Source organism: Corylus avellana, chromosome ca7 (genome assembly GCF_901000735.1).
Source record: "Corylus avellana chromosome ca7, CavTom2PMs-1.0".
Taxonomy (NCBI): domain Eukaryota; kingdom Viridiplantae; phylum Streptophyta; class Magnoliopsida; order Fagales; family Betulaceae; genus Corylus; species Corylus avellana.
The window spans coordinates 28321367-28346075 of NC_081547.1; the positions used below are offsets into that span (position 1 = coordinate 28321367).

The following is a 24709-nucleotide window of genomic DNA, read 5'->3' on the forward strand; positions in this document are numbered from 1 at the left end:
TGTGCATTTGTACTTGTATAGCTTGTTTTCTTTAGGTATAGTAGGACTTGGAGAAAAATAGAAATACAAAATACAAAAACTTTTTAGACCTGTCACAAAAAAACAATTGAGATTATAATGTGATCTCCTGCACAGTTTTTATTTTCAGATTTTAAATTTTCCTTTTCAATAGTTATGTGAGCATAATATATGTTTGCACTTACACTTTTAATTTAATGTAAATCATATTTTACTCAAATAAGGTGTGAAAATACTTGTATGATGTAAGCATTTAACGGTAAGTTTGGCCTATAACTACTATATATCTATATAATAAAATCCAAAATTAATATATATATATAATTTTCTCATATCATTAGCGGCGACCTCCATGTCGCCGCTAATGATAGACCAATAGCGGCGACCACTCGGTCGCTGCTAATGATATACCAATAGCAGCGACAATCATGTCGCTGCTAATGATAGAGGAATAGCGGCAACAACCATGTCGCCACTAATAATAGAGCAATAGCGGTGACAAATGGTCCATCTTAAACTATTTTTTAGGACGACAAAAAATATTATTAGCAGCAACAAATGTCGCCATTGTTGAGTGATCATTAACAGCGACCCTAAAAGTCGCCGCTATTTATCATTAGCATCGGATTACTTACCACCACCAATTAGCGGCGACAATAACGGAGACAAAGTGCTCATTAACGGTGACAAAATGTCACTGCTAATGAGCCAGATGCTTGTAGTGAATGTGTGTTCAAGACTGGCTCATTAAAAGCCCGGGTGAGCTCAAGCTCAAACTCAAACTTGTTGAGAATGCTATTCAAGCCGAGTTGGGCTGAACTCGAGCTCGAGCTACACTATTAAATTCTTTAATGTATGATTTGAGCAGAATTCATGCCCGAATTTTAAACATCTAGACATTTATTTATAGTATAAATATATAATATGTAACTTCTTTTGGAGATAATATAATTTGTAACTATATAGGACATATTATACAATATAGCATATAACTATAATCTATACGTAGCAAATTAACAATATATTATTATAAATAACTAGATTATATGAACGAGCTAACGAGTCAGGCAAATAAGTCCGCCGAGCTCTATATGAACGAGCTAACAAGTCGGGGGCAAACAAGATGGCCGAGCTTTAAGTGAGCTGATCTCGTGAGCTCTTATCTAGTTTTCTCGAGCGAGTCGGGTATGTATCGATACATACCCAACTCGCTCAAGAAAACTCGATAGGAGCTTGATACTATACAAACCCGCTCGTTACTGTAAAAACTCACTCGATTAGAAACCGGTTTCTAATTAAGTGAATTTCTACAGTAACAAGCAGGTTTATATAGTATCGAGTTCGAGCGAGTTAAACCGAACAGATATCAAGCGAGTTGTCGAAGAAACTTGTTTATTTACGGCCTTAGTGGCAGATGAAGACTTAACACCCTCTGCAAGGCAGCTGCCAATGCCATGTCTGACCATTTCAGAACTTCGTAAGATTTGAGTTCTTTATCATATAAGGGTAGAACATCTACATCACGTGATGGGAAAGGTTAGAAATATCCAGCACTGTCGTCGTTAAATTGGACTTGGTCACCAATTGACCGGGCGTCAGTGGTAGAGAGTTTCAACCGGCACCCCCCAACCCTAACTTCTTCAAAGCCCACCAGTTCCATTTATATGTGTATATATATAACATACATGATACATTGTAGTCAAGTTTATAGCTGACCCCTCCAATGGCAAGCAAAAGCTCTAGTCTTTCATGGCTTCTCCTGATCAATACTCTCGCCTGCACTCTCCTTGTTGGTCACTCAGCTTCTCAGAATGACCGAAAGGTAAATATATATCTCTATAGGCTTATCTTATATATAATTATTATCCACTTTATTCACGGCCAAATCTCTCTAAAATTGGCCTTCTTTTTCATGTGGGATGATTTAACAGGTTTCATTTTCTGCCTATGATCATATTGTGTATCCAGGCTTATATTGTGTACATGGGCAACAGGCAGTTGGATGAGGCTTCCACATCATCCCTTCATACAAGCATGCTACAAGAAGTCATTGGCAGGTAATAAAAGCATTCTTGAATTTTTTTTAATTGCCCACAAGACAGATTGGGTGTAGATTTGGATATACATGTTATGTTTTTCATTGGTATGATATAGACAATATCAAAATAAAAAATTTGTCCCAAAAGAAACTCTAAATGTGCATTCATAGTTAATTTGTTAGCTTTTAATCAATATTAAAAAAAAAAAAAAAAAAAAAAAGGGGTATACATGTAGCAATTAATAAGGCCCATCATAGTTATTAGGGGATTCAAAATGCGCCAAGCCGTTTAACATGTCAAATTTATATGCTTGCACTTATCAGTATTGGACCGAAATCTTTAATCCATAGCTACACAAGGAGTTTCAATGGATTTGCAGCGGAGTTAACCAAGCAAGAAGCTCAAAAAATAGCTGGTCAGTGAACGTAATCTCTCCTCCCAGCATGTTTTGTATATCGACAATAAAAGTTGTAAGTTGTAACATTAATCGTGAATATGTAGGAATGGATGGCGTGGTGTCTGTTTTTCCTAGCAAACAACTAAGTCTTCAAACAACAAGGTCATGGGACTTTCTTGGCTTTCCACAGCAAGTTCCTAGAAGACCTATTGAAAGTGACATCATTATAGGAGTGTTTGACAGTGGAATTTGGCCAGAGTCCGAAAGCTTTAGTGATGAAGGATTTGGTCTACCACCTATCAAATGGAAGGGCACCTGCCAAGCCTCTACCAATTTCACTTGCAACAAGTACGTATATATAATATATCTTTACAACAATTTCAGGTGCAAACACACAGTCAAAAAGCACAACTAATTAACAAATGTGGCTACAATTACACTTGTGCAGTAAAATCATTGGTGCACGATATTACCGTAGCAGTGGATCATTTACCGAAGAAGATATTATTTCTCCTAGAGATATAAGTGGTCATGGTACACATACTGCATCAACAGCAGCTGGGAATTTAGTTAGCATGGCAAGCCTACTGGGGTATGGGTTGGGAACAGCACGAGGAGGAGTTCCATCAGCACGTATTGCTGTCTACAAAATATGTTGGTCCGTTGCCGATTCCTGTGATGATGCTGACATTCTTAAAGCATTTGATGATGCCATTGCTGATGGCGTTGATATAATATCTTTTTCCGTCGCTAGCAGAATTTTTCGGCCCATTTTTCAAGATACAATAGCCATTGGTTCCTTTCATGCTATGAGTAAAGGAATATTGACATCAATGGCTGCTGGTAACGAAGGTCCAGGTCTAGCAACCATCTCAAACATTTCGCCATGGTCTCTCTCTGTGGCTGCAAGTACCATAGACCGAAAGTTCACCACTAAGGTCCAATTAGGTAACAACAAGATCTATGAGGTAATTATAAAGTCCTGCCCCGTGTTGTGTCCTATATATATCCAACCATTTTCTTAAGCTCGTTGAAATTTACGTGCATAGAATTAAAACTACAAATTAATTTGTAGAATTTCTTTACTCCATGTGTAGGGAATTTCAATTAATACATTTGACCTCAAGAATGAAACATATCCAATAATTTATGGTGGAGATGCACCAAACACTACGGGAGATTTCCAGGGCTCCGTTTCCAGGTAACGACAATTTTCTTTCGAATAAGCTTTAACTACTTTTTGATGTATGCATAGACAAAGAGAATAAGTTTAACCATTTGCTTTTGTTTGCATAAATCTTTGAAACTAGCAGGTGAAATATGAATATTCCCTGTGTTTCAGAATATATATATATATATAGTAGCACTAATTGTACGTAGACACATTCCAACAGGATAGTTATAGACTAAAGTGGAACCTATTGCTATATTAACGCAGGCTTTGCAATATAGAAGGTTCGCTGGATGAAAATTTGGTGAAGGGTAAAATTGTACTTTGCGATGGCCTGAATACTGGGGAAGTGGCATTTGTAGCTGGTGCGGCGGGTACTGTGATGCAAGGCCGAGCCGGGCTAATAGCTTCAAGGACTTTTCCCTTGCCTGCGTCTTACCTTGACTTACAGGATGGTAGCAAGGTGTACTCGTACATAAAATCAGCTAGGTATTATTCTAATCTATAATATCTTTAATATGAAAGAGGTTCACAAAACATTCTAATCCTAACCAACATACACAATTTACAGAAGCCCAACCGTAACTATTCTTAAGAGTGAGGAGGGTAATGATACATTTTCTCCATACATAGCCTCCTTCTCATCAAGGGGCCCAAGTCCAGCTACTTTCAACATTCTCAAGGTAATAGTCATATTTACATTTGCACTTTTGTATTACTTATAATCTCATTGAGACCTGTTTTAATGTTGTTGTAGCCGGATTTAGCTGCTCCTGGCGTCAACATCCTAGCGGCATGGTCTCCACTTTTCCCAATTACAAAAATGATTGGTGATGACAGATTGTTGTCATACAATATAGTCTCCGGAACATCAATGGCTTGCCCACATGCTACAGGGGCAGCTGCCTACATCAAATCATTTCACCCCTCATGGTCACCTGCCGCTATCAAATCAGCACTTATGACTACTGGTAATTTCTATCTAAATTATATAATTTTAATGCATGTATGCAGACCGTAACCATGACAAACTCATTTCAATTTGGTGTATTTCTCACAGCTACTCCCATGAGTGCTGAAAAGAACCCAGAAGCTGAATTTGCATATGGTGCAGGCAATATAAATCCTCTTAAGGCACCAAATCCTGGTTTAATATATGATATTGATGCACTTGACTACATAAAATATTTGTGTAGTGAAGGATATAATACCAAGTTATTAGAACTTGTTACTAGGGACAATAGTAGCTGTTCTAAAGCCACTAATGGAAGGGTCTTCGATCTCAACTATCCTTCATTTGCCCTATCGACGCCACCCTCGGAATCTATTAGTCATGTTTTCAATCGGACCGTCACCAATGTGGGATCACCAACGTCTACGTATAAAGCTATTGTGACCACCCCACTTGGACTTACAATCAAAGTGAACCCTACCGTTCTATCATTCACATATCTTGGACAAAAGCTATCGTTTGCATTCACGATTGAAGGAACATTAATAGATAAATTTATTGCCTCTGCTGCTTTAGTGTGGGATGATGGTACCTTCCAGGTGAGGAGCCCCCTCATTGTGTCTGTTGAATGATCCATGACATTCTACGCTACAAGTATTACATCAATAATTGAAGGAATATGCAAATAAAATGAAAGTATTGGTGGAACATGGAGGAAAATGATTGTAATTATTTGAGTCTTTGTTTTAGTTCTACATTGCATTGTATAGTGTACCAAATAAAGATTTTAGCTTTAATTTAATTAGCTTATAACCCGCATTATGTGCAGTTTTTTTTTTTATCAGAATTTAATTTCAAAAATATTTTATGTTATAAGAAATGTTTTTATATATTACAAATTAATCTTTTATATATTAATATATTTGTAATTTATCTTAGTAAAACAATCACTTCAATTCACTAAATTCAAATTTTTTTTTCAAATATCATATGATCTCTAAGAAATAAAATGACGGATAAATTTGCACAGATTAAAAAAATAAAATTAAGCCTCGTGAATTAGAATATCTAGAGAGTATATATTAATATATGTATTCATTAAGTAAAGCAAATTCAAGGGAAAAGTTAATTTACACCCCGTGATATGCCACTTGTATTGCAAAGTTGACTTAAATTATCAAAAGTTGTAGGGTAAATGAAAACATGCACGCCGCGTGCAAAAAAAAAAAAATTTAAAAAAAAAAAAATTTGCACTAGCGTGCGTGGGTGTGCCACGCACGCCGCATGCTCCCAATCAGTGCTCAAAGTTGTAATGGGGGTATTATATATATTTTCAGCACCTTTTAATTTCACCACTACCATTAGGTTTTGTGATAGGTCAAATGCCTAATAAGTGAAATGTCTCTTCTTCCAAAAAAAAAAAAAAGAAATGTCTCTTACACTTCTATAAAATTTATAAAATAAAAATTTAGCCTTCATTTAAAAATTATTGGGTGAAATTACATTTAAGCCCCTGAAGTATACTCTCATTTGCATTTTAGCATCCAATGTTTAAAAGTGGCATTTGACCCCCAAAACTACCTAACCGTAGCATGTTAGACCCACTGTAAACTTTTTTTCATCTCTTTGAACGGAATGCCAATCATGCATGTCACACATGACTTTTAACGACCTAAACGTCCTAAAATACCCCCTGGGATTAAGTGTTAAAAAAACAAAATCAAAACGAAACAAACCCAAAAAAATAAAAATAAAAAGGGGTGGCTCAACCACCCTCATTTTTCCGGCATGAAAATGGTTAAACCACTCCCAAAGGGTTTGGGGGTAGCTCGGTAACCCCCATTTGGCCAAAGGGTCGGCTAAGCCACCTCCTTTTAGTTTGAATGGGGCGACAAACTACTCCATGGGCCAAAGGAATGGCCAAAACCACCCCAAATATGAGTCACTATCTCAAATATGAAAAATGAGTAAGAAAAAAAGGCCAATTAAGGATAAATTGACTGCCTCTCTGTTCGTTTTGTCCTTTTTCTACACATGGAAGGAAAAATCAGATGAATCCAAATGGAAATTCTTCTTACTTTTACTTTCTCCATTTCTTCCATTACCAAACAAAAGGACAAACAATATTATAATATATATCACTCTTCATTTCTCTTCCTACTACCCTATAATATTCATCTCACATGTCTACTCTACCATTTAGACCTAGAACCTTCTGTCGGTCTTCGTTTACTTGACTTGGAAGTCTCCTTTTCCCTGAGTGAGAAAGAATCCCATTCTTCTTTTTCTTTTCACCTTGTGGGAGATCTAGAAATCATGAGTTAGCATGCATAAACCATTTGCGAGTACCAATTAGAATTTTAATTCTCTCAATTAATCAAGATGGTGAAGGCCATATCCCCAGCTGCAGAAGCCACTTTTGAGATAAACAGAGAAAAAAAAAAAAAAAAAAACATAAAATTGTTGTTAATTAAGCATTTTAATCATCCAGCACAGTCAGGCCATTGGGAGACACGTTAACACGTAAAGACCCCAAAAATTCATTTATTCAGACTTATTAGGATAATAACATGGCAAAAAATATATGGTTGATAGACTATGCAATATTTAGTAAAGCAAGCCAGAACAATTCAGCTAAACAAGTTTGTTTTTAATTTGTTAGAATATAAATTATTTAAATGATCATTTCAACCTAAACTTTTGGAATAAGCACTAATTTAATTAACTATATAGTATCAAAACAAAGCTTTAAAAAAGGGGTGAGGAAGAAAACTAATTTTTGTTGTCAAAAAAAAAAGCTAAAAGCTCCGCCCCTGACTCCACGTTTCATAGTAGTGGCTGTTTGTCTTGATTTTAGATTGATGACCAAATCGTGTATAACAAGTTATCTTTACAAAAAGCAGAGATTCCCTTATATTTGTCTTTTTTATATTCATTAATGCTTTGAAATCACGACAAAATTGTTGATAATCAAAGATCATATAGCTGAAGACTAAAAGCTTGTCCAGTGGAATTATATATCCAAGTGGCTATACATGTTGCTTAAGATGTCAATTCGTATAAATTTATTAACACATATTTGTATGTATTACACGAATTAAAAGAGTTATACCCCTTCGATTTAACCAAAATTTCCTTATAAAATCTGATAGATAAAGAGCAATTAATTAATCAAATGAATAGGGGTACGGATTTTAAAAATAATAACAAACACGTACTGTCAATTAAAATTGTTATTGTCAAATACTAACATCATCGTATGTAACAAGATAGATACCTATTAGAGGAAAAAAAGCACACACACACACATGCAAAAGCAGCCGAAAGCCATGTTTATGACTTCCTTTCCTCTGTCGTTATCTACCCCAGGCAAGACGACTAGATTGAAAGCTTTTTCTCTGGCCCACCCTCGAGAAACTTAAGAGAGATGGAAACGCGTAGCCTGTCCGCTATCATTTCTTCTGGAGGCCACACACCGTTCAAATAGAAAGAGCCGCGCATGCAGTACCCCCACAGCTTTAAAACCTCGCATGGCTTTCTAGCTCTTTCATAATTGAGCCTTCTTTGTGTCCAAATTTATTGAATTATTGAGAAAATGGATATGCCTAAGCATTTTCGGCTCTTTTTCTGGCTCTTGATCATTGTCGCCATACTTCAACAACCAAAAGCGTCAGACTCAAGAGTCAGGGCAGTGACACTCAAAGATCATCAACGAGGTAAGCAAAAGAACAATATATCCCTAAGGCCAAATATTCGATTAGTGTTACAGAATTGATTGGGATGATAATATATTGTGATAAATTTATAGGGTACTCGAAGGCATTTGTTGCGACACTTGGGCTTGTGTGCAAGTGTTGTGATGGCATGGGAGGGGAATGCAGAAGCACGTGGAACTACTCTTGCCCTAAGCTCCAATGCCTTCCATGGAAACATGCATGATATGATCACTAATATTATAATACATCTACTTTCATATTTTTTGCTATGTATCCTATATGACTATATATATTACTATGTATCTTCTATGCTTGTTATAGGCTTAGCCTTGGTGGTATGCTCTACTGTATTAATGAGATGGGAAAGGCGTACGTGGTGATCTAATAAATAAATGATGTATTCCGTTCGGACAAAAATTTCCTCTAAATTGAATTGGATAAAGTACTTTCATGTTATGTACTATATATGTCCTATATTTCTATTTCTTACTATGCATTATCTCCAATCTTGTATGCTTATTATAAGTTTTTATTTTTTATTTTTTGGGCTATTAGACTTAGCCTTGTTAGTATGGTTATAGTAATTTTTTTACTGAGATAGAAAGATGTGGTCAAATGAATAAATGAGGTGTCCCGTTTGGACAACAATTTCTTTCAAATTGAGTTGGAGGAAGTCATGTGTTGTTTCAACCCACTCTACAAAATAGTCATGCATGTATTCTTTAAGTACATGAGAATCACATGTTTTTTTAATTGCACTAAAAGAGTTGAAGAAAATTATATTAAAAAAACATGTAATTCTAACGTACTAAGTAACAATTTGAAGAAAAACTCTCTTCAGTTGATAATTAATGTTTTACATTGATTATGGTTATATGTCGTGCGCTTCGATTGGCTTGCCGAAGAAAAGGCTTAATTAATCAAGAAATTTCCATGTAGGGTAAGCTTTTGGTAGGCAAGTGAAGTTGCCTATAGCCAGGTTTAAACCAAATAGATCAATAATTATGTCATAAAAAATTAAAAATAATGCAAATTAAGGTGCAACCCTTCCTCTTCTATAGTCTTTCATTTTTTTTTTTATTTTTTTTTTTGGACCCTAAATATATAGGCTGAGTTATTTTTGGACACGTGAGGAAGCCCGTATTCATACCCTACATAAATAAAATTAAACCTTTAAATTCTATAATTATGAGAAAATATAATTTCAATAGAAATGTTTAAATACAAATTTATAGCCATTTAATTAAATACATATTTTCATTTGGTGCTACAATTAATCGTCGAACGATTCTCTAGCCTGCACCACTTCGGCTATCTATACAATAGTCTCTCAAAAGTTAGATCACCAATTAATGATATAAAATCCAAAATTCTAACTTTCTGCCAACTGAATCGGGTTGGGTAAGAAGAAGATGAAGCTGCCACGCTCGCTCTTGTTCATGCCAAAAAGCATCACCATCAATTCTAAGTGCAATCTTAACAATAACTCATCTAATTACAAAAGTGATAGCCTAGTTCTAGAAACTAATTAAAATCCTCCCTCAGGTGTTAGGAAAAATATTGCAAGGAGGTATCGGAAAACATTGGGATATCTAAAATAAAAACTTAGTGGGGTTGCAAAGGGGTTGGTTCGTAGTTTAGAAATTCAGTCAAAAGCTCAGCAACAAAGTAGGTGGATTCGGTTGCAAGGGTAATCAGGTCATTTCAAACTCTAAGGCCAAATAAATACTATGGGTTGCAATTTCTGTCACTTTTTGAACAATAATAATATACACGAATCACATTATTATTATTATTATTATTATTATTATGTCCCCAAATTTATAATGGAGCAATTTGACAATTTTGGTACGAAAATTTTGTAAAATTCATTTATAGCTAGCTAGGTACTTGAAATCAAGAGCATTTCCTTTGATAATCATAATATGTCTCTTTTATTTTTATTATTATTGCAAGTAGACCAATTTCGCAATGTTAACTGCAGCTCCTCATGATATTAAAATATTAAAAAATAATAATAACAATTATCACTCACCACGGAAATATTCGGAATTTTACATATTTTTAAAGATTTTTCGATGAGCTTATTAAGTCATTTTTCTCATAAAGTCTTTTGAAAAGAATAATCAAAAGCTTGTTTCACGCGTAAATGTGCTTATTGTCAAACATTTTTATTTTATTTTTCTAGGCAAATGGTCAAATTGTCAACAATCTAGATGTCGAGGACATTCTGTCCAGTGTCCAGCGAAAACAAATTCCGTGGAATTAATAGATCATCCCATTCCTTCCCATGCATATGTGGCCCATAAATTAATGGAGAATTGCCACCAGTCATCATACATTTGTTCAATTTCGAATCATTTCTCTATAAAGGAAATTTATGGAGACTTGAACATTTTTGCTTAAGGTCCGTTTGACTTTGAGGTTTTAAAATGTGTTGTTTAAAAAAATAGTGAATGTTAATTGAAAATTTAATTATTAAGTGTTTGGTAAAATAGTAGTTTGACCTTAAAATCTTGCATTTTTAAAAGTTCACCCATTTGCCTATGATTTGAAAATGTATCTTTTTCTACGTTTTCAAACCTTTGAAAACACTTTTCATGATTTTGTTTAAAATTAACGCTCTTTTGATCTACTAAATTGCGATTCGCAACGTCAGACATACTCTAAATTGGGTTTGAAAATTTTCCTAAATCTATCTATGCTCCCCACCCCCCCTCTTTATATATATATAGTTAGGCTCAAATAAAAAGGTTTTCAATCTAATTTTTATTAAGCAACATGTCTGCAAAAAACGATATAAATACCATGGCAATTTAGAGAAAAATGTTATAAATTTTGTGGTGCCTAGGAACATGGTTAATTAACACTGATCACCATGAGTAATGAGGAAATGGAGATCTCATAATTTCCAATACAATATATATTAACTCATTTAAAAAGTGATCTAGAAAGAATTGGAGCATACGCTGTGCACTAAGCCACCCCCCAAGAGGAATGTAATGGACAAGTGTGCTATATCTATAAAATGCATCTCACATTCCATAATTCCATGAATGATTCAATTGCATGCACTCATCGCAAGTTATCCTAAAGGAACCTAGTGGGATGACATGAAAGAAAATTCTTCAACAATCAATCAATCGTATCATCCTCACCATCCAATCCTTTTGGGTAGCCAGGGGCTCGTGGGGTTACCTTATTACTAGTTTATTTGATCTCGTTAGCGACTAAGGATATGGACTCGAATCTAGATCATAATCTTCATCTATTTATTTATAAGTGCTTTGCTTTCTAGCTTAGAATCTTATCATCAAATCACGTTTATAAAGTTCTTGTCAACATTGAAAACGCCAAGATAAATAACGTATATAACGTATATATGACCATTAATTAGCTTTCTCTAAGTTTTGGCATTAACCATCATTAAAAATTGCCCTTGTTGAGGGCACTGAGAATCTGAGATATCCTCATTTCCATATCCTTGAGTGACTCATCAAGGGGAATCCAATATTCCGTTGACAATGTGGCAATAAGTGGCTAGCGGAAAACTAATCCTTTCTACTACTTGCCACAAATTTGACTTCATTTACATCTTGATCATTAGTAAATTTAAATTAAAGAATCACTGTTTTTTAAAAAAATAAAAAAATAAAAACAAATTATTTTAGCTATTCGATCATTTTTTTAAAGCAGCTACATCGCTCTCAATTTTAGCCATTTATTTTCTTTATTCCATTTAAATATTTTTTATTTTTCTATATTTGCCATTTTTTATTTTTTTTTTATTGTTTGCTAAAGTAGCTAACCATATCAACTACATTTTCACCCAAATTTGTATCCCGGCTAGCCAAAATAAACATGTGGCTATCCAACTTCACTATTCTATTTAAAAAAAAAAAAAAAAAAAAAATTATTTATCTACTTTTACTATTTCTTGAGAGGAAAGAGAATTTTTATCGGCTTTTTTTATACATTGTCAAGTTACATTGCTTAGCAAATTTGTTGAACAAAATAGCAGTTAACCCTTTTTTTTTTTTTTTTTTGAGCTAAAATAACTAGCCGGATAAAGCTATTTTTTTTTCTCCTATTTTTATTTATTACAGAGCTGGCCAAAAGAACGTTTGGCTTTATCCCAATGAGAATATCTAACCTTGCGTACTATGTATTATGTCATTATAATTATATCTAACCTTGTATTCGGTCACATTTGTTTTTATGTATTATGTCATTAGAATAACTAACCTTGTATTCGGTCGTATTTGTCTTTTTCCCTATGATAGGGCTTGGATGGGTTGGGTTGGGTTGGGTTGTGTTTGGTGAAGAATATGTAAATGAGGAAAGGAGTCAATAGTGCACACAAGTGTTTGACAATATATCTCAATGATCGATCCCTCTCCTTGCCAGCGCCATTCTTCTTATAGAAAAACTAACAAAAACCTATTGCACTACATTTTCATCATCATAACGATCCCACTCACTCCCTCTACTATTTCTAATGATAACAATGATAACAACACCCTACTACTAGACACGATAATGCTAAGATAAACATAACAAGATAAAGAGATGAACTCTGCTAGCTGTTTGTCAAGCATACCAACTCTTCTTTAGTACTACCTCCAATGATAATCACTAATCAACACTACCAGTTGTCCTATCACCCCCTACTTGTCTTATTGTTCATTCTACTTAAACTTTGGATTGACTGATGCCCTATCTAGCCGAGAAAAAGTAAAAGTTTCCTCTATCCTCTTTTTTCAGTAACATCTTGAATAACTCTCTCTCTCTCTCTCTCTCTCTCTCTCTCTTTGATTCTCATTTGGCCGAAAGAAAAAAAAAAACAAAAAACAAAAAAAAAAAACAAACTTTGGTTTTCAAAGATTTGAGGGGAAGATAGCTACAGTATCTTCATTGTATGGAATCTTGTTTGCTTCCATTGAGAGGAAAAGAAAGGATGAGGATTCATCCAAATCAATGAAAAAGAAAAAGAAAAAAAAAACAATTATGAGTGGAATAATTGGGAGTCAAAGCTGTTTGGCAAAAGCAGGCATAAAATTCAAGTTGAGCCACCCACCTTATCCATTTATCTTCTTGTGGGTCTATGGGACCATGACAACCTTCCCCCAAGGCTTTACTTCCTTCCTCCTTTCGAGGATCAGGATCCCCACAATTTGTGCAATTTGTATGTAAAAATTATAGGAGATTTTTACAATTACGAGTCTTTTGATAAGATTTATACGTTTGAATAAGATTTACAAGTGAATTATTACAAATCAAAGGTAATTGCAGGATCTTCAATTATGTCTCCCTCTCCCATAAAAATAAAAATCACGTAGGGAATGAGCATGAACAATTGAACATAGACAGGTCATGGATTTAGTATGGGAGCACGTGGCGGTACGGGCTTGGAGCAGGCAACATGTCCACTTGGACGCGAAAGATGCACCCATGTGTCAAAGAGGGGGAGAGAGGTAGGAATCAATGAAGGCACATGGAGGCAGCATCCAAGCACAGTATTTTGGGGCTTTATAAATAGCTTGCCACCGCTCACTTAGCCTCTACATCTGCTGCCTTCACGTGCTCTGCTCTGCCCTGCTCTGCCTCTCTCTGCTTTCTTATTTATCGCTTTCTCTGCATCTCTGCAAATCTTATCCAATCCTCCTTTCGGGTCTTTTGGCCGTTAAGAGATATCTATCGAGTAGTTTTGTTCGTTGGTTGACAAAGAAGGAAGCAAGCAAGTGATAAGTACTATGGAGAACAAGAAGCAAGTGGGTGGTTCATCTTCATCCATGTCTTTTGATCACCTTTTTGGTCCTAAGGACCCCTCTTCAGCTTCTTCATCATCCTCCACCGGATTATTTGGATCCATTTTTCCACCACCCTCTACGGTATTTATTTTCTACAACCATTTTCAGTTTATTCATATCTTTTTTTCTCAATTAAAATCAAGTAATATGACAACTAAATGAGATATTAACAAGCTATACCTTAAAACAAAAAAAAAAAACATTTTAATATTTATTTTTAATTAGTACGTGAGCTTCCTCTAGGAGACCTTTGTTGTTGTTGCTGTTATTTTTTTTTTTAAAAAAAAAAATCATTCTGTTTTTGTGATATTTTTTCAATTTTACCACATAAACTATCTATCTATGGAGATGAAAGAGTTTTCAAGGGTACTGACAACAAGCAAGTTCTAATTTCTTAATTTGCTTCGTTTATTTTAGGTGCTAGGAAGGGACTCCTCTGATCAAAACCAAGGTGGCAGTTGCAAATATGGAAATCCAGGTACGATTTATTTTGTTAAACGATCCCAAATTAACATATACTTGAACTGATCTCATGCTCTAATTTACTACCTCACCTGAGCTATCATCTACGTCAAGGTGTGAAGTACTACAGAAAAAACATCGTCAAATATATGACTCTTTATTTTTTTTAAAATGAAATGATATTTAGCTTTCTTTATATATGAAATTGGACCCTCCACTATCTACTTTTTGACGGACTGAGATTGAATTTCCATTTATAAATTTGTCATGTTTCGTTTAACATATATAAATATGTGTTTTTTTTAATAGCATGTGAAAAACATATATATTTTTTTAATTGCATACAAAAATTACATTTTTTTCTCTTTTTTATTGAAAAAACACTTATTTTCACATGCTGAAAAGACACATACATGGAGAAAAAAAAACTAAAGAGTTAACTCTAGAAATGCCATGATTGAATTTTTTTTTAAGGTGACCATCATAATAAAGTTTTTTTTTTTAAAGAAAAAAAGACCCTAAAAGTTTTTTTTTTTGTAACCATTTTTTTGTGGGAGGAGGGGCTGAGTGGGGCTTAGGACACATGACAAGCTAGTTTATAGGATAAAGTTGAAAAAAGTTCCTAGGAAACTCTATCCATTTTTTTTTTTATTCATATCCATTTTTTAGCATATGAAAATGATTGATTTCATCTGAGAAAGTTAAATGACGACAACAAAATTCAAACTCACCACTTTATTAATATTCATCTAGATTGTCAAATGAGAAATGGGGGGGTCTGTAAATTAAAGATATATTGCATGACCTCATCTGCCCTCTTGTTTTTTTTCTCAGATGTTATCACTCAAAGCAGCAAGGGTGAACGCACTGGCTCAAGAACTGGAGAAAAGGGCTCCAATATTTATCAGAATGAAACAATGGAACCTTGCTATTTGAGCTCATCCATCTACTATGGCGGCCAAGAAAATTATTCTCCAAGAACCCGCTCCTCCGAATCTGACAATATTGTAAGCGAATACATATAGTACTTCAATTCTTCTTTTAATAAATATAAATGTGCCCAGAAAAAGAAAAGTAGATGTGGGTCATGCAACATGCATGTCAATATAGCAATAAATAAAAGACATCATTAATTAGCTAGTATCTAAAATTTGGTCGTGTTTGAGTGATTTCTTGGTATCTGAGTCATATAGTGTAATTGGTGAAGTTAATAAACATATGTTTTAATCTTTCGTCATCAGTTCAAGAAAGATGGGAGAGACGATGATTCAAATGGAAGCAATCCGAATAGCGCTTCAAGAGGGAACTGGTGGCAGGGTACGTATATACGATGGTTGTGGAATATTGTAGATAAATATTGTGTTTTAGAAAACTTTAACAATACTTTTTTGTTTCTGCAGGATCTCTCTATTACTAACTCTTAATTTACCCCTACATCAACTGATCTTTACCACCTTGCACAGGTAATATTCTGATTTCTCTTAGAAAATGTTTGGTAGATATCTTATTAATTATGTGCTTTACGCGTAATTTTCTTGGAGAACAAAAGTACGTACTTAGAAGTACTTAGAGAACAAAACTCGTTAGTTAATTTGTCCCTCTATATGTGTTTTCGGGCTGTCTGATGTCCTTGATCAGCTCTTGTCCTAATGCTTCTATTTATCACTATTTTGCAAATAATATGTTTAAACGAAGAGGATCAACTGCGAACATGAAAAATAATAATAATTAGATGCTGAATAGACAGATAAAGTACTCAAAAAGTAAGAGGGGGAGAGAGAATGTTAAATAAAAGGGTAATTAATATTCTGACACTAATTTATGGTATAAATAATATTCTCAATTTCAAGTAAAATAAAGAGAATTTTATTTTGTTTTATTTAATTTTAATGACGTGACATAATTTGCATTATTCCATCAAAAAAATTTCTTTTTTTTGTTGTTGTTGTTGTGTGTGGATATGATGATGATTTTCATTATTCTTGGCCTAATTGGCCTAAAAACAGCTACTGAAATGATGTAATTGTTTAAATTGCAGGGGTGGTGAGAATTAGCTTAATATACTAAGGAAATAAGATGGTAATATTAGAGCATAACACATGCAGTACGTGAGTACTTGCGAAAAGGTGTTGGGTTCTTTTTGTCTCAGCTACTCAATTTCTGGCAAGTCTTACGTACGTACATGCAAGAGCGAATATATATATATGTTACTGGGAGCTTTATGTCGTCCCTCTACTGCCCACATAAATAAATAATTATATAAGATATATACTAGTGGAGTCTTGTATAATTAATTAGAAACTTTTGGTACTCCATGTACTTGAATTTGCTTTTTGGGTTTTAACCCTCTAATTGTAATTCTACATGCATGGACCAATATGGTTTTGTTTGTTAACGTTTTGATGTAACATATATGTAAAAGGTGTTTTTAAGTGTTTTGTGACTATTACTTTGTGTTTTGAGTTGTCTATTAATATTTTTGTTTTCATAACAAAAAATCAAAAGAAAAAAAAAATGTTAACAAACAAAGCCTACGACTCTCCCTCTCGATCTCTCTCTTGTGCTAGTTTTTTGAGATTAGATAAAGTTGAAAAATGAATGCTCGCTTTCCTTCTCAAGTGCATATTCTTAATTTGACGTTGTATTAAAAACTAATATTGAATTTTGAATTCAATTGTATCTTTACTACCACTTCAAAAAGAATATGCACTTGAGAGTACTGCACCTAGCATTTCTCTTAATGCAAAAGCAATGTTTCAATGGATCCCTATTTGATTTGATTATTTACCGCCTATTCAAAATGATGGAAAATGAATGGTTTCTTTTTCTTCTTTTCTTTTTTTTTTTAACATTTTTTCTTCTGTGTGGCCCCACCGGTGAAAGTGGGTCTTCGTAATTGAAATAGATTAGATTTGGCAAAGTTTTTAGGGTAAAAAATGATTTAATATATCCGGGCAAATATTTTGATCGAATTCGAATCTTATCTCTATCATTCACCTTTGTCCTTATTTATTAATTAAATGAGAATACTAGAATATTTAAATAAAATATTAAAATCAGCCATTTATCAGAATATTCTTAAAAATATTAAAAAATAACTATTTCTTAATTATTAGCTTAAACTTCAAGTGGCTTACACGTACTTGTTTAGGATCAGAATGTTGGATTAATAATTGGTTATAATTAGAAGCATGAGTCAGTTATCCACTTTATCATATCTTTGATTCGGAAGCCTGATTAATAAAGTAATTACTCAAGGACAAGCACATTATATTATATATATATAATCATCAAAAGACGAGCATCGATCAATAATTCATTAATTTATTCTTCAGGTGATGGACGTAACAGTAAACGTATTAGCGAATACTGCAGTACTCTCCAGCACACTGGCACGATCCTAAACAGTGAACTCTGGCTGATGATCGTCAGCCATCAAGGCAATGTATAAGCTGCAAAATATAATTAATTAGCAGATTTAAAGAGAAAGAGCATGAAAAAATTGCACTTATAATTTTCTAATTACTTATAATTATATATTAATCAACACACCTCCACACTTGTAACCGACAGGGCGATTGGCAATGTTGCAGCGTTTAGGTATGGTGACTGCAACTTCTGGCTTGATCCCTGCAGAGCTCTTAGCTATATCAGAAGCATGATGTCGCAGAGGCAACTCACGTCAATATTTTTCTCCACAGTGCAGCACTTGTCTGAAACTTGAGCTTTCTCGTCATGTGCTGCCAATGTACAGGGAGCCAGCTTCGTAGCCTCATTTTCAATGGAGGATTTCCCACATTGATCACCAGCTCCGTAAACCCCACGCTTCCCATCAGTTCCTAGAAGCATAAGCAGCACAAGAAAGCAGATGTAGTAGTACTTCATAGGAGCTCCCATTTATAATTTCTTCAATGCTGGCTGTGCACTAAAACTTCTCCACTTCGCGGGCTTTTATAGTACTGAAACAGGCAGCTCAAATGGTGCTTACACCACCTAGTGGAGATAGCACTATAGGGAAAAATTCGTGTTCTTTATTGCAGGTTTACAACACCTACTCTTTAAGCAAATTGTGTTTAAGATTAATTACATGCACGCCTAAATAGGCAAATGAAGCTTAACTCTTTTCTATTACCCTTGCATCGCCTTTTTATCCTTGAGAAGGGGCAAAGAAAAGCATTTCATATATATAATCAAGAGAAAAGGCAACTCCCTTTTAATAGTACTTTAACATTAAATTATATTCTCTTTTATGTGTGAGCTCAAACTCTCTTTTAATAACTGAGGTCCAAGACGTGAAATATTTAATTGAAATGAGAGTGAATTAACATAGTTAAAGTTCAAACATATCAAGACCGAATGACAAGAGAGCCAATGATAAAAGCCCTGGTGAATCACGACCGTAATTATAATGGTCAAATCCTAAGGTAGCAAAATTCATTGTCGAGTAACTTAATTCTTGGCTGCATGAAAGTAATAACATTGTGGTATAAACTTTTATTGTATCGTCTGAACCCTATTTTAAAGTTTCACTATTGATTTGTCACCTCTGGCCACACAAATCAAACAGTAAGTTCGATCAAAAAATTTATATGTAAAATCACTAAGGGCTTATTTGGGTGTGTGTTTAAAACGCTTAAAAGTGCGTTTAACACTTTGAAGTCCGTTTGAAAAAAAAAAAAAAATACCCGTTTGGTAAAAAAAAAAAAAAAAAAAATAAAGCGCTTTTAAAGGTTCAAAAAACCTAAAAATTGTTAAAACGCACTTTTAACAAAAGCTTAAAAATGAAATTTTTGCCATAAACACTTTTTGACTTAAAAGTTCTATTTCTCAAATACAAGCTCAAACAGACTCTAAATCGATTCTTATTGGAAATCAAGTCTTAAAACATTTAACCAAAAAAAAATCATCAACCCCATTCACAAAAACATGTTTGACTAAACATGTGATCATATATAGTTGGATGAATTGCGATTACTTTTCATACCCAAGATTCCCCGTTTGATTGGAGAGGACACAGCAACATCCATGAGACCTCTCTCATGGTAGCACTCAAAGCCCTTGTTTATAGTCCCTAGTCAGTTACCCAAAAAAAAAAAAAATAGGTCCCTAGTCAGTCCACATTCATGCATGCAAGGCAATAGTACATTTAAGAAGTACTGGGTACGCCAGCAAGATATTTTATGTACATATACATTGAATTCCAGGTCCAGCAATCAGGAATGCGACAGGCCAGTACTAGTCCTTGTCCATTGAATCATATACAAAAAGTTATATGGGTCCTTAATTTCTTCAATCTTAAATAAGTCAAATTTTAAAGAGGAAATTAAACTTCATGGGGTTCAAAATCTTCTAGGGCTAAAGGTTACCCTAGGGTCATTTATCTTAATATTTTAACTCATAATAATCTATATTTTCTAACCCTTAGAAATCAGAATGGTCACCTGTAAACGTTGCCAATTTTTTACTAATAATTTACTCATCTAACTGTAACAAATTTTGTTTAGAATTAAATTACTCTAATGATTGAATTTGCGGACATAGATTAGTTTCTACAACAAGAGTGTTGTTAAGAGTAAAACTAGTGTTTTTACTATGATTCCCTTATAAAGTGATGTATGACACTCACCATGTCGTGTCACTAATCATATTTACAAATTGACGTGAAAATTTATATGACATTTATTACATCATGCCATTAAAATATAGACTGCCTCTCATTTTCATAAAATGTGAACTACTCTTCGGCTTATAAAAAGGAAAAAGTTTCCTCTATCTTTTTTGAAACAGATACCTTCTAATTAAGATTAGTCCTATGCTAGGTGGGCCAAACTGCTAATAATGTTTAGCCCGGTCTGATAGTATCAATTAGTTCTTGAATTTCGTAAAAATAATGTTAGAAATTACTGTTTTCTCTTATCATTATCTCATCTTAATAATGTGGCACTATCGATTAAAGCTTTAAATATATAATTTTTTATTATTATTTCAACCAGTGTACTTATACGGTTCATGATAAATTGATCATGTAATTAATTTAAATCTTAATATTAGAGTTGGTTATTCAATAGAGCGATCTGCGCGCAATGAGCAGATGCATTTATCTAAATAAAATTGAGCATCTGGACTGTCAAGAACAAGAAGAATTCGAAGCTAGTAAACCACCAGAACTTTATTTAATATTCCATATATAGGTATAATTGATATCACGATTAAGTGATTTGATACAAGAACTAGATTTCAACATAAAATATAAAGCACACTGATGGCAATAGTAGCTGCTTAATTCACAACCCTGGCACCATGACTCTCCAGTATTCTCATGGCACTATATTATCTGCAAAACAGAATGAGCAGAATTTAGGAGTATAAAATACAACACGGGTTTGGCTTGACTCCAGTAAAATAATCACCGTAAATCCTCGGCTAAAAAATAAATGGTGGAGATGGAATGATTAGGAGAGAATTTCAATTATTTTTTCACTTAAGTTAATATCGACTATTTATTTTTTAAAGAATGATCTCTGGTAATTTTTTCACTGCAGGAATGAAAAAAATAAATTGGGATAAATTATTTGGCAAGTTAATTTGAACTATGAATTTGTTTGGCCTTATGATTTCGTAGGTCAAAAATATGATTTGGGTGTGCACTTTCGAAATTTTGCAGTTTAAAAACCTAAAAAAATATATATATTTTCAAATTCCAGCGAAGAGATGTGTTTTTAAAAACGTGCGACTTTAAAGGTTAAACTGTAATTTCACTAATTGCATTCAAATTGAACGTTTTGAAATAGTTATTTATTAAATCGTGCTTTTTGAAATCATTATTTTTTAAATCACAACTGAATATATAAAACAATCATGTGAACAAACCTCCACACTTGTAACCCACGGGACGATTAGCAAGTTTGCAACGTTTGGGTATGGTGACTGCAGCTGCTGGCACGACTCCTAGTTTCTTAGCCTCATCAGAAAGGATAGCGACACAAAGGCATTTTGTGTCTGTCTTTGCCACTTGAACGCAGGAGCTGTGACAAACCCTAGCTTTTATGTCCACCGCTGCTTTCCCACAGGGAGCCAACTTTAGGAAGTCAGCACTGGAATATTTATCACATAATTGACCACCAGCCCCATCAACTCCATTCATGAACCCACTAATACCCAGAATCAGAACCAGCACTAGAAAGATGGTGCACTTCATTGGAGCTTTCTATATATCTTTCTCTGCCGTGCACGATCCTTTTTATAACCCAGAAGCTGCCGGCGGCAAGGAGAAGAAGCAACTTTTTTTTATTATTATTATTATTTTTTATTGCAGAACCTATAGGATTACAGTGCTATTTAATTTGCAGCCAATGAAGTGAAGGTTAACGCCTGCAAAAGTCTTCGATTCCATTGTTATACCTTTTCATCCTTGAAGAAGAGCTTTTCATGGCATGAAAGGTCGGTGTTTGAATCGTCCAAAAGATTCTGTGGGTTCTTTCTCGAGTGTGAAACTTCAGAGAGGACAAATTCGTATATTTAACTTTCTAGAGTCAAAGGTTTGCAATTGGAGATTTTCCGTTTATACATAACACATCATAATCTCTTTGCTAATTAACCCACGAAAATTGGAATGGTCGCTTGTAAAGTTTGGCAATTTTTATTATTAGGATCCAAAGTCTCTTCATACTACTCAATCTTCTGTTTCTTTTTAGCCTAATTCTTTATACTGCTGATTGAATTTTACTTCAAAAATAATTGAACAAATAAATAATTAAATTTGCATAAGTCGATCGGATCTCCATTTATTACCATCAACTTAGGATGAAGCTTGTCTTGGTCCTAGTGATTAAACATCATTTCCTGTTAACTTAATTTTTTTTTTTTTTTTTGAATAATTGATAATTTAATATGATAGCAAATGAGAAGTTTTGAATTCTGGCCTTATTCATCTTCATGCCAATTGCAAATCCAGGACCATAAACGTTCTTCATAATAATTCTCAACCATATTTAACAGTTTCAATTGCGCACTTCTTATCTGAATAAGTTGAGGGATTCATCAGGCACTCTCTTGCTTCGGCAAACAATAATTGTTACCCAAAACAATTAGTTATTCATCATTCAAAGATGTATTCTTTTTTTATGGGGATCAGAACTTCGGATTAGCAATTCGTATTCGTGTATCGAGTTTGAATTGTGGTGAGACACGAGTTAATCATAACTTGATTCATTTAATTAAATAGGTATGAGTCGTATAACCTCTCAATTATAGTCCGTTAATTTTGTATTGAGTTTGTGTCGAATTTGCTAGTTGTGTTAAAAACTGTCAACTATATATAATTAACAAGTTTAGGTTGTGTCAAAATATGCAAGGGCAAAACTACATGGCCCCTTGGAGGAGCCCCAGCCCCGGCCATGTAGTCTCCAATTTTTTTTAAAAAAAGTCCTTAAAATTTTTTTAAAATGAAAATTTTACATCTAAATTTTTTTAATTTAGCCCCCCCAAACTCCATTTAAACATAAATTTTTTAATTTTGTTCCACCAAACCCCAAATGCTAGTTCTGCCCTTAAATATATCAACTTAATTCGATTCATTTAATTAAATAAGTCAAACCTAACCTACTAATTTTATATTGGAATCATATATATCACGTTTATGAATTTGTCAAAAAAATATTAATCTGAATAGATCCCGGAAGCAAAATCCAAACAATTTCTTTATTTATTATTATTCACGAGGCGTCTGGATGTCAGAGTGAACTGACTACATACATTCTGGCAAAAAAAAAAAAACTGACTATATGCATAGATTAAGCTGCGACAAGTATACAATCTCTGCCCTAAACAGCAAGTTATTTCATAAGCAGAGGCACCGTGACTGATCTGGAACTTCAGTCTTCATGGAAACGTATAAGCTGCAAAACAGAACAAATAGTTTTAAGATGAGATGAAGTAGGCCATTAATGTTACCTGTTAAAGAAAAGCAGAAGAAAAGGGTGAGTGAAATGGAAATAACATGTAAAAACTCACCTCCACACTTGTATCCCACCGGACGGTTAGCAATATTGCAGCGTTTGGGAATGCTCATCGCAACCTCTGGCTTAACTTCGGCGTTTTTAGCTGAATCAGAATAAAGAACTGCGCAAAGGCATTTTGGGTTCTGGCCAATCTTTTTCACCTGACTACAACACCTATCAGAAACTCTAGCGTGCTGGTTTTGCGCCGCTGATGCACAGGGAGCCAGCTTCGAAGCCTCCTTGTCAGGAGAAGATTTCCCACATTCACCGGCCCCATAAACCCCATCAATCCCAGCAATGACTAGAGTTATGAAAAGCACTAGAAACCAAATGTACTTCATCATTGGAACTACCATGTCTATGATGCGATGCTCACACTTCAATTCCGCAGGCTTTATAGAGTTTGTTGTGAAACAAGCCGCTCAAAAGGTGATTGCACGCGCGCGAAACCCGTACAAGAGGTAGTGCGGCGGCTCAATATCTTGAATGGAAAAATCAAAATTCCACTAGATTGATAATATCGTCTCAAATTATACCAGAATGTTCCCAAATAACAAAATATCCTTACTATAATAAAAGTAAAAGAATTCTCTAAAAAAAAAATAACCAGCCACCCCTATTTGCACACAAAGATGAATGACTCTCGGCTCCCCGTGGCTAAGCCTCGCATTGTATGCGTTTTCCAACTATTTGTTTGCCCAAAAGCAAACATAATAATGCCTACAATTAGGAGTGGTAATTTAATTAACACTATATACGTCGACCTTATTCCAAGCAATTTAATTAAACGGGTTAAATTTTTCAACTCTAACCCTCTAATTTTGTATTGGATTCGTGCTGAGTTTGCAGCTCATATCAAAAATTGTCAACCATTATATGGGGTGTCAGGTTTGAGCCATGTCAAAGCATGAGTATAAGACTATATAAGTCAACTCTAATCCAACTCATTTAATTAAACAAGTCAAACTCCTCAACTCTAACACTTTAATTTTGTGTTAAATTTGTATCGCATTCGCAGGTAATGTCAAAACTTGTCAGCATTACCTACAACAAAACATGAGAGAACCAAAAAAACCACAAACATATATAAATGATAAAATAATGTCAATCATAAAAAAACTCATAGCCAACTGAGCATAAATTGT

General features: G+C 34.2%; 4 protein-coding genes and 1 pseudogene across 5 annotated transcripts; 2 read left to right on the forward strand and 3 right to left on the reverse strand.

Annotated features, from left to right (window-relative positions):
• Window positions 1–1741: 1741 nt before the first annotated feature.
• On the forward strand, window positions 1742–5209 carry LOC132188109 (cucumisin-like). Its single transcript, XM_059602514.1, has 10 exons — window positions 1742–1840; window positions 1987–2075; window positions 2381–2472; window positions 2559–2802; window positions 2903–3422; window positions 3552–3655; window positions 3893–4114; window positions 4197–4308; window positions 4383–4596; window positions 4686–5209. Exons 1-10 carry the CDS (start codon window positions 1742–1744, stop codon window positions 5207–5209), a joined length of 2220 nt encoding a protein of 739 aa, XP_059458497.1.
• Window positions 5210–13872: 8663 nt separating this feature from the next.
• Window positions 13873–18312, forward strand: LOC132187222 (uncharacterized). Of its 2 annotated transcripts, XR_009440802.1 has the most exons (7): window positions 13873–14184; window positions 14521–14581; window positions 15400–15572; window positions 15807–15882; window positions 15966–16028; window positions 17901–18010; window positions 18159–18312. XR_009440802.1 is itself a non-coding variant. In XM_059601461.1 (6 exons), exons 1-5 carry the CDS (start codon window positions 14047–14049, stop codon window positions 15980–15982), a joined length of 465 nt encoding a protein of 154 aa, XP_059457444.1. In that variant the 5' UTR covers window positions 13873–14046; the 3' UTR covers window positions 15983–16028; window positions 16604–17011. The 2 variants fall into 2 exon arrangements, 1 of the variants encoding a protein (XP_059457444.1); XM_059601461.1 differs by lacking the exons at window positions 17901–18010; window positions 18159–18312 and adding an exon at window positions 16604–17011.
• LOC132187223 (putative lipid-transfer protein DIR1) lies at window positions 18026–18676 on the reverse strand (annotated as a pseudogene).
• Window positions 18677–20882: 2206 nt separating this feature from the next.
• LOC132188111 (uncharacterized) lies at window positions 20883–21763 on the reverse strand. The gene is made up of 2 exons (XM_059602515.1): window positions 21436–21763; window positions 20883–20899 (listed from the first exon to the last, which is right to left on the reverse strand). The coding sequence occupies exons 1-2, from the start codon at window positions 21761–21763 to the stop codon at window positions 20883–20885; spliced, it is 345 nt and encodes a 114-aa protein (XP_059458498.1).
• Window positions 21764–23247: 1484 nt separating this feature from the next.
• On the reverse strand, window positions 23248–23940 carry LOC132186322 (uncharacterized). The gene is made up of 2 exons (XM_059600231.1): window positions 23578–23940; window positions 23248–23462 (listed from the first exon to the last, which is right to left on the reverse strand). Exons 1-2 carry the CDS (start codon window positions 23918–23920, stop codon window positions 23446–23448), a joined length of 360 nt encoding a protein of 119 aa, XP_059456214.1. The 5' UTR covers window positions 23921–23940; the 3' UTR covers window positions 23248–23445.
• Window positions 23941–24709: the final 769 nt, after the last annotated feature.

Bases quoted from the DNA above. Each gene is read 5' to 3' on its own strand.
- LOC132186322 (XM_059600231.1), bottom strand. From the start codon at position 23,920: ATGGTAGTTCCAATGATGAAGTACATTTGGTTTCTAGTGCTTTTCATA.
- LOC132188109 (XM_059602514.1), top strand. From the start codon at position 1,742: ATGGCAAGCAAAAGCTCTAGTCTTTCATGGCTTCTCCTGATCAATACT. The intron at 1,841-1,986 runs GTAAATATATAT...TTGTGTATCCAG, and splicing joins CTTCTCAGAATGACCGAAAG to GCTTATATTGTGTACATGGG. The intron at 4,115-4,196 runs GTATTATTCTAA...CACAATTTACAG, and splicing joins TCGTACATAAAATCAGCTAG to AAGCCCAACCGTAACTATTC.
- LOC132187222 (XM_059601461.1), top strand. From the start codon at position 14,047: ATGGAGAACAAGAAGCAAGTGGGTGGTTCATCTTCATCCATGTCTTTT. The intron at 14,185-14,520 runs GTATTTATTTTC...CGTTTATTTTAG, and splicing joins TTTTTCCACCACCCTCTACG to GTGCTAGGAAGGGACTCCTC. The intron at 15,573-15,806 runs GTAAGCGAATAC...TTTCGTCATCAG, and splicing joins CCTCCGAATCTGACAATATT to TTCAAGAAAGATGGGAGAGA.
- LOC132188111 (XM_059602515.1), bottom strand. From the start codon at position 21,763: ATGAAGTGCACCATCTTTCTAGTGCTGGTTCTGATTCTGGGTATTAGT.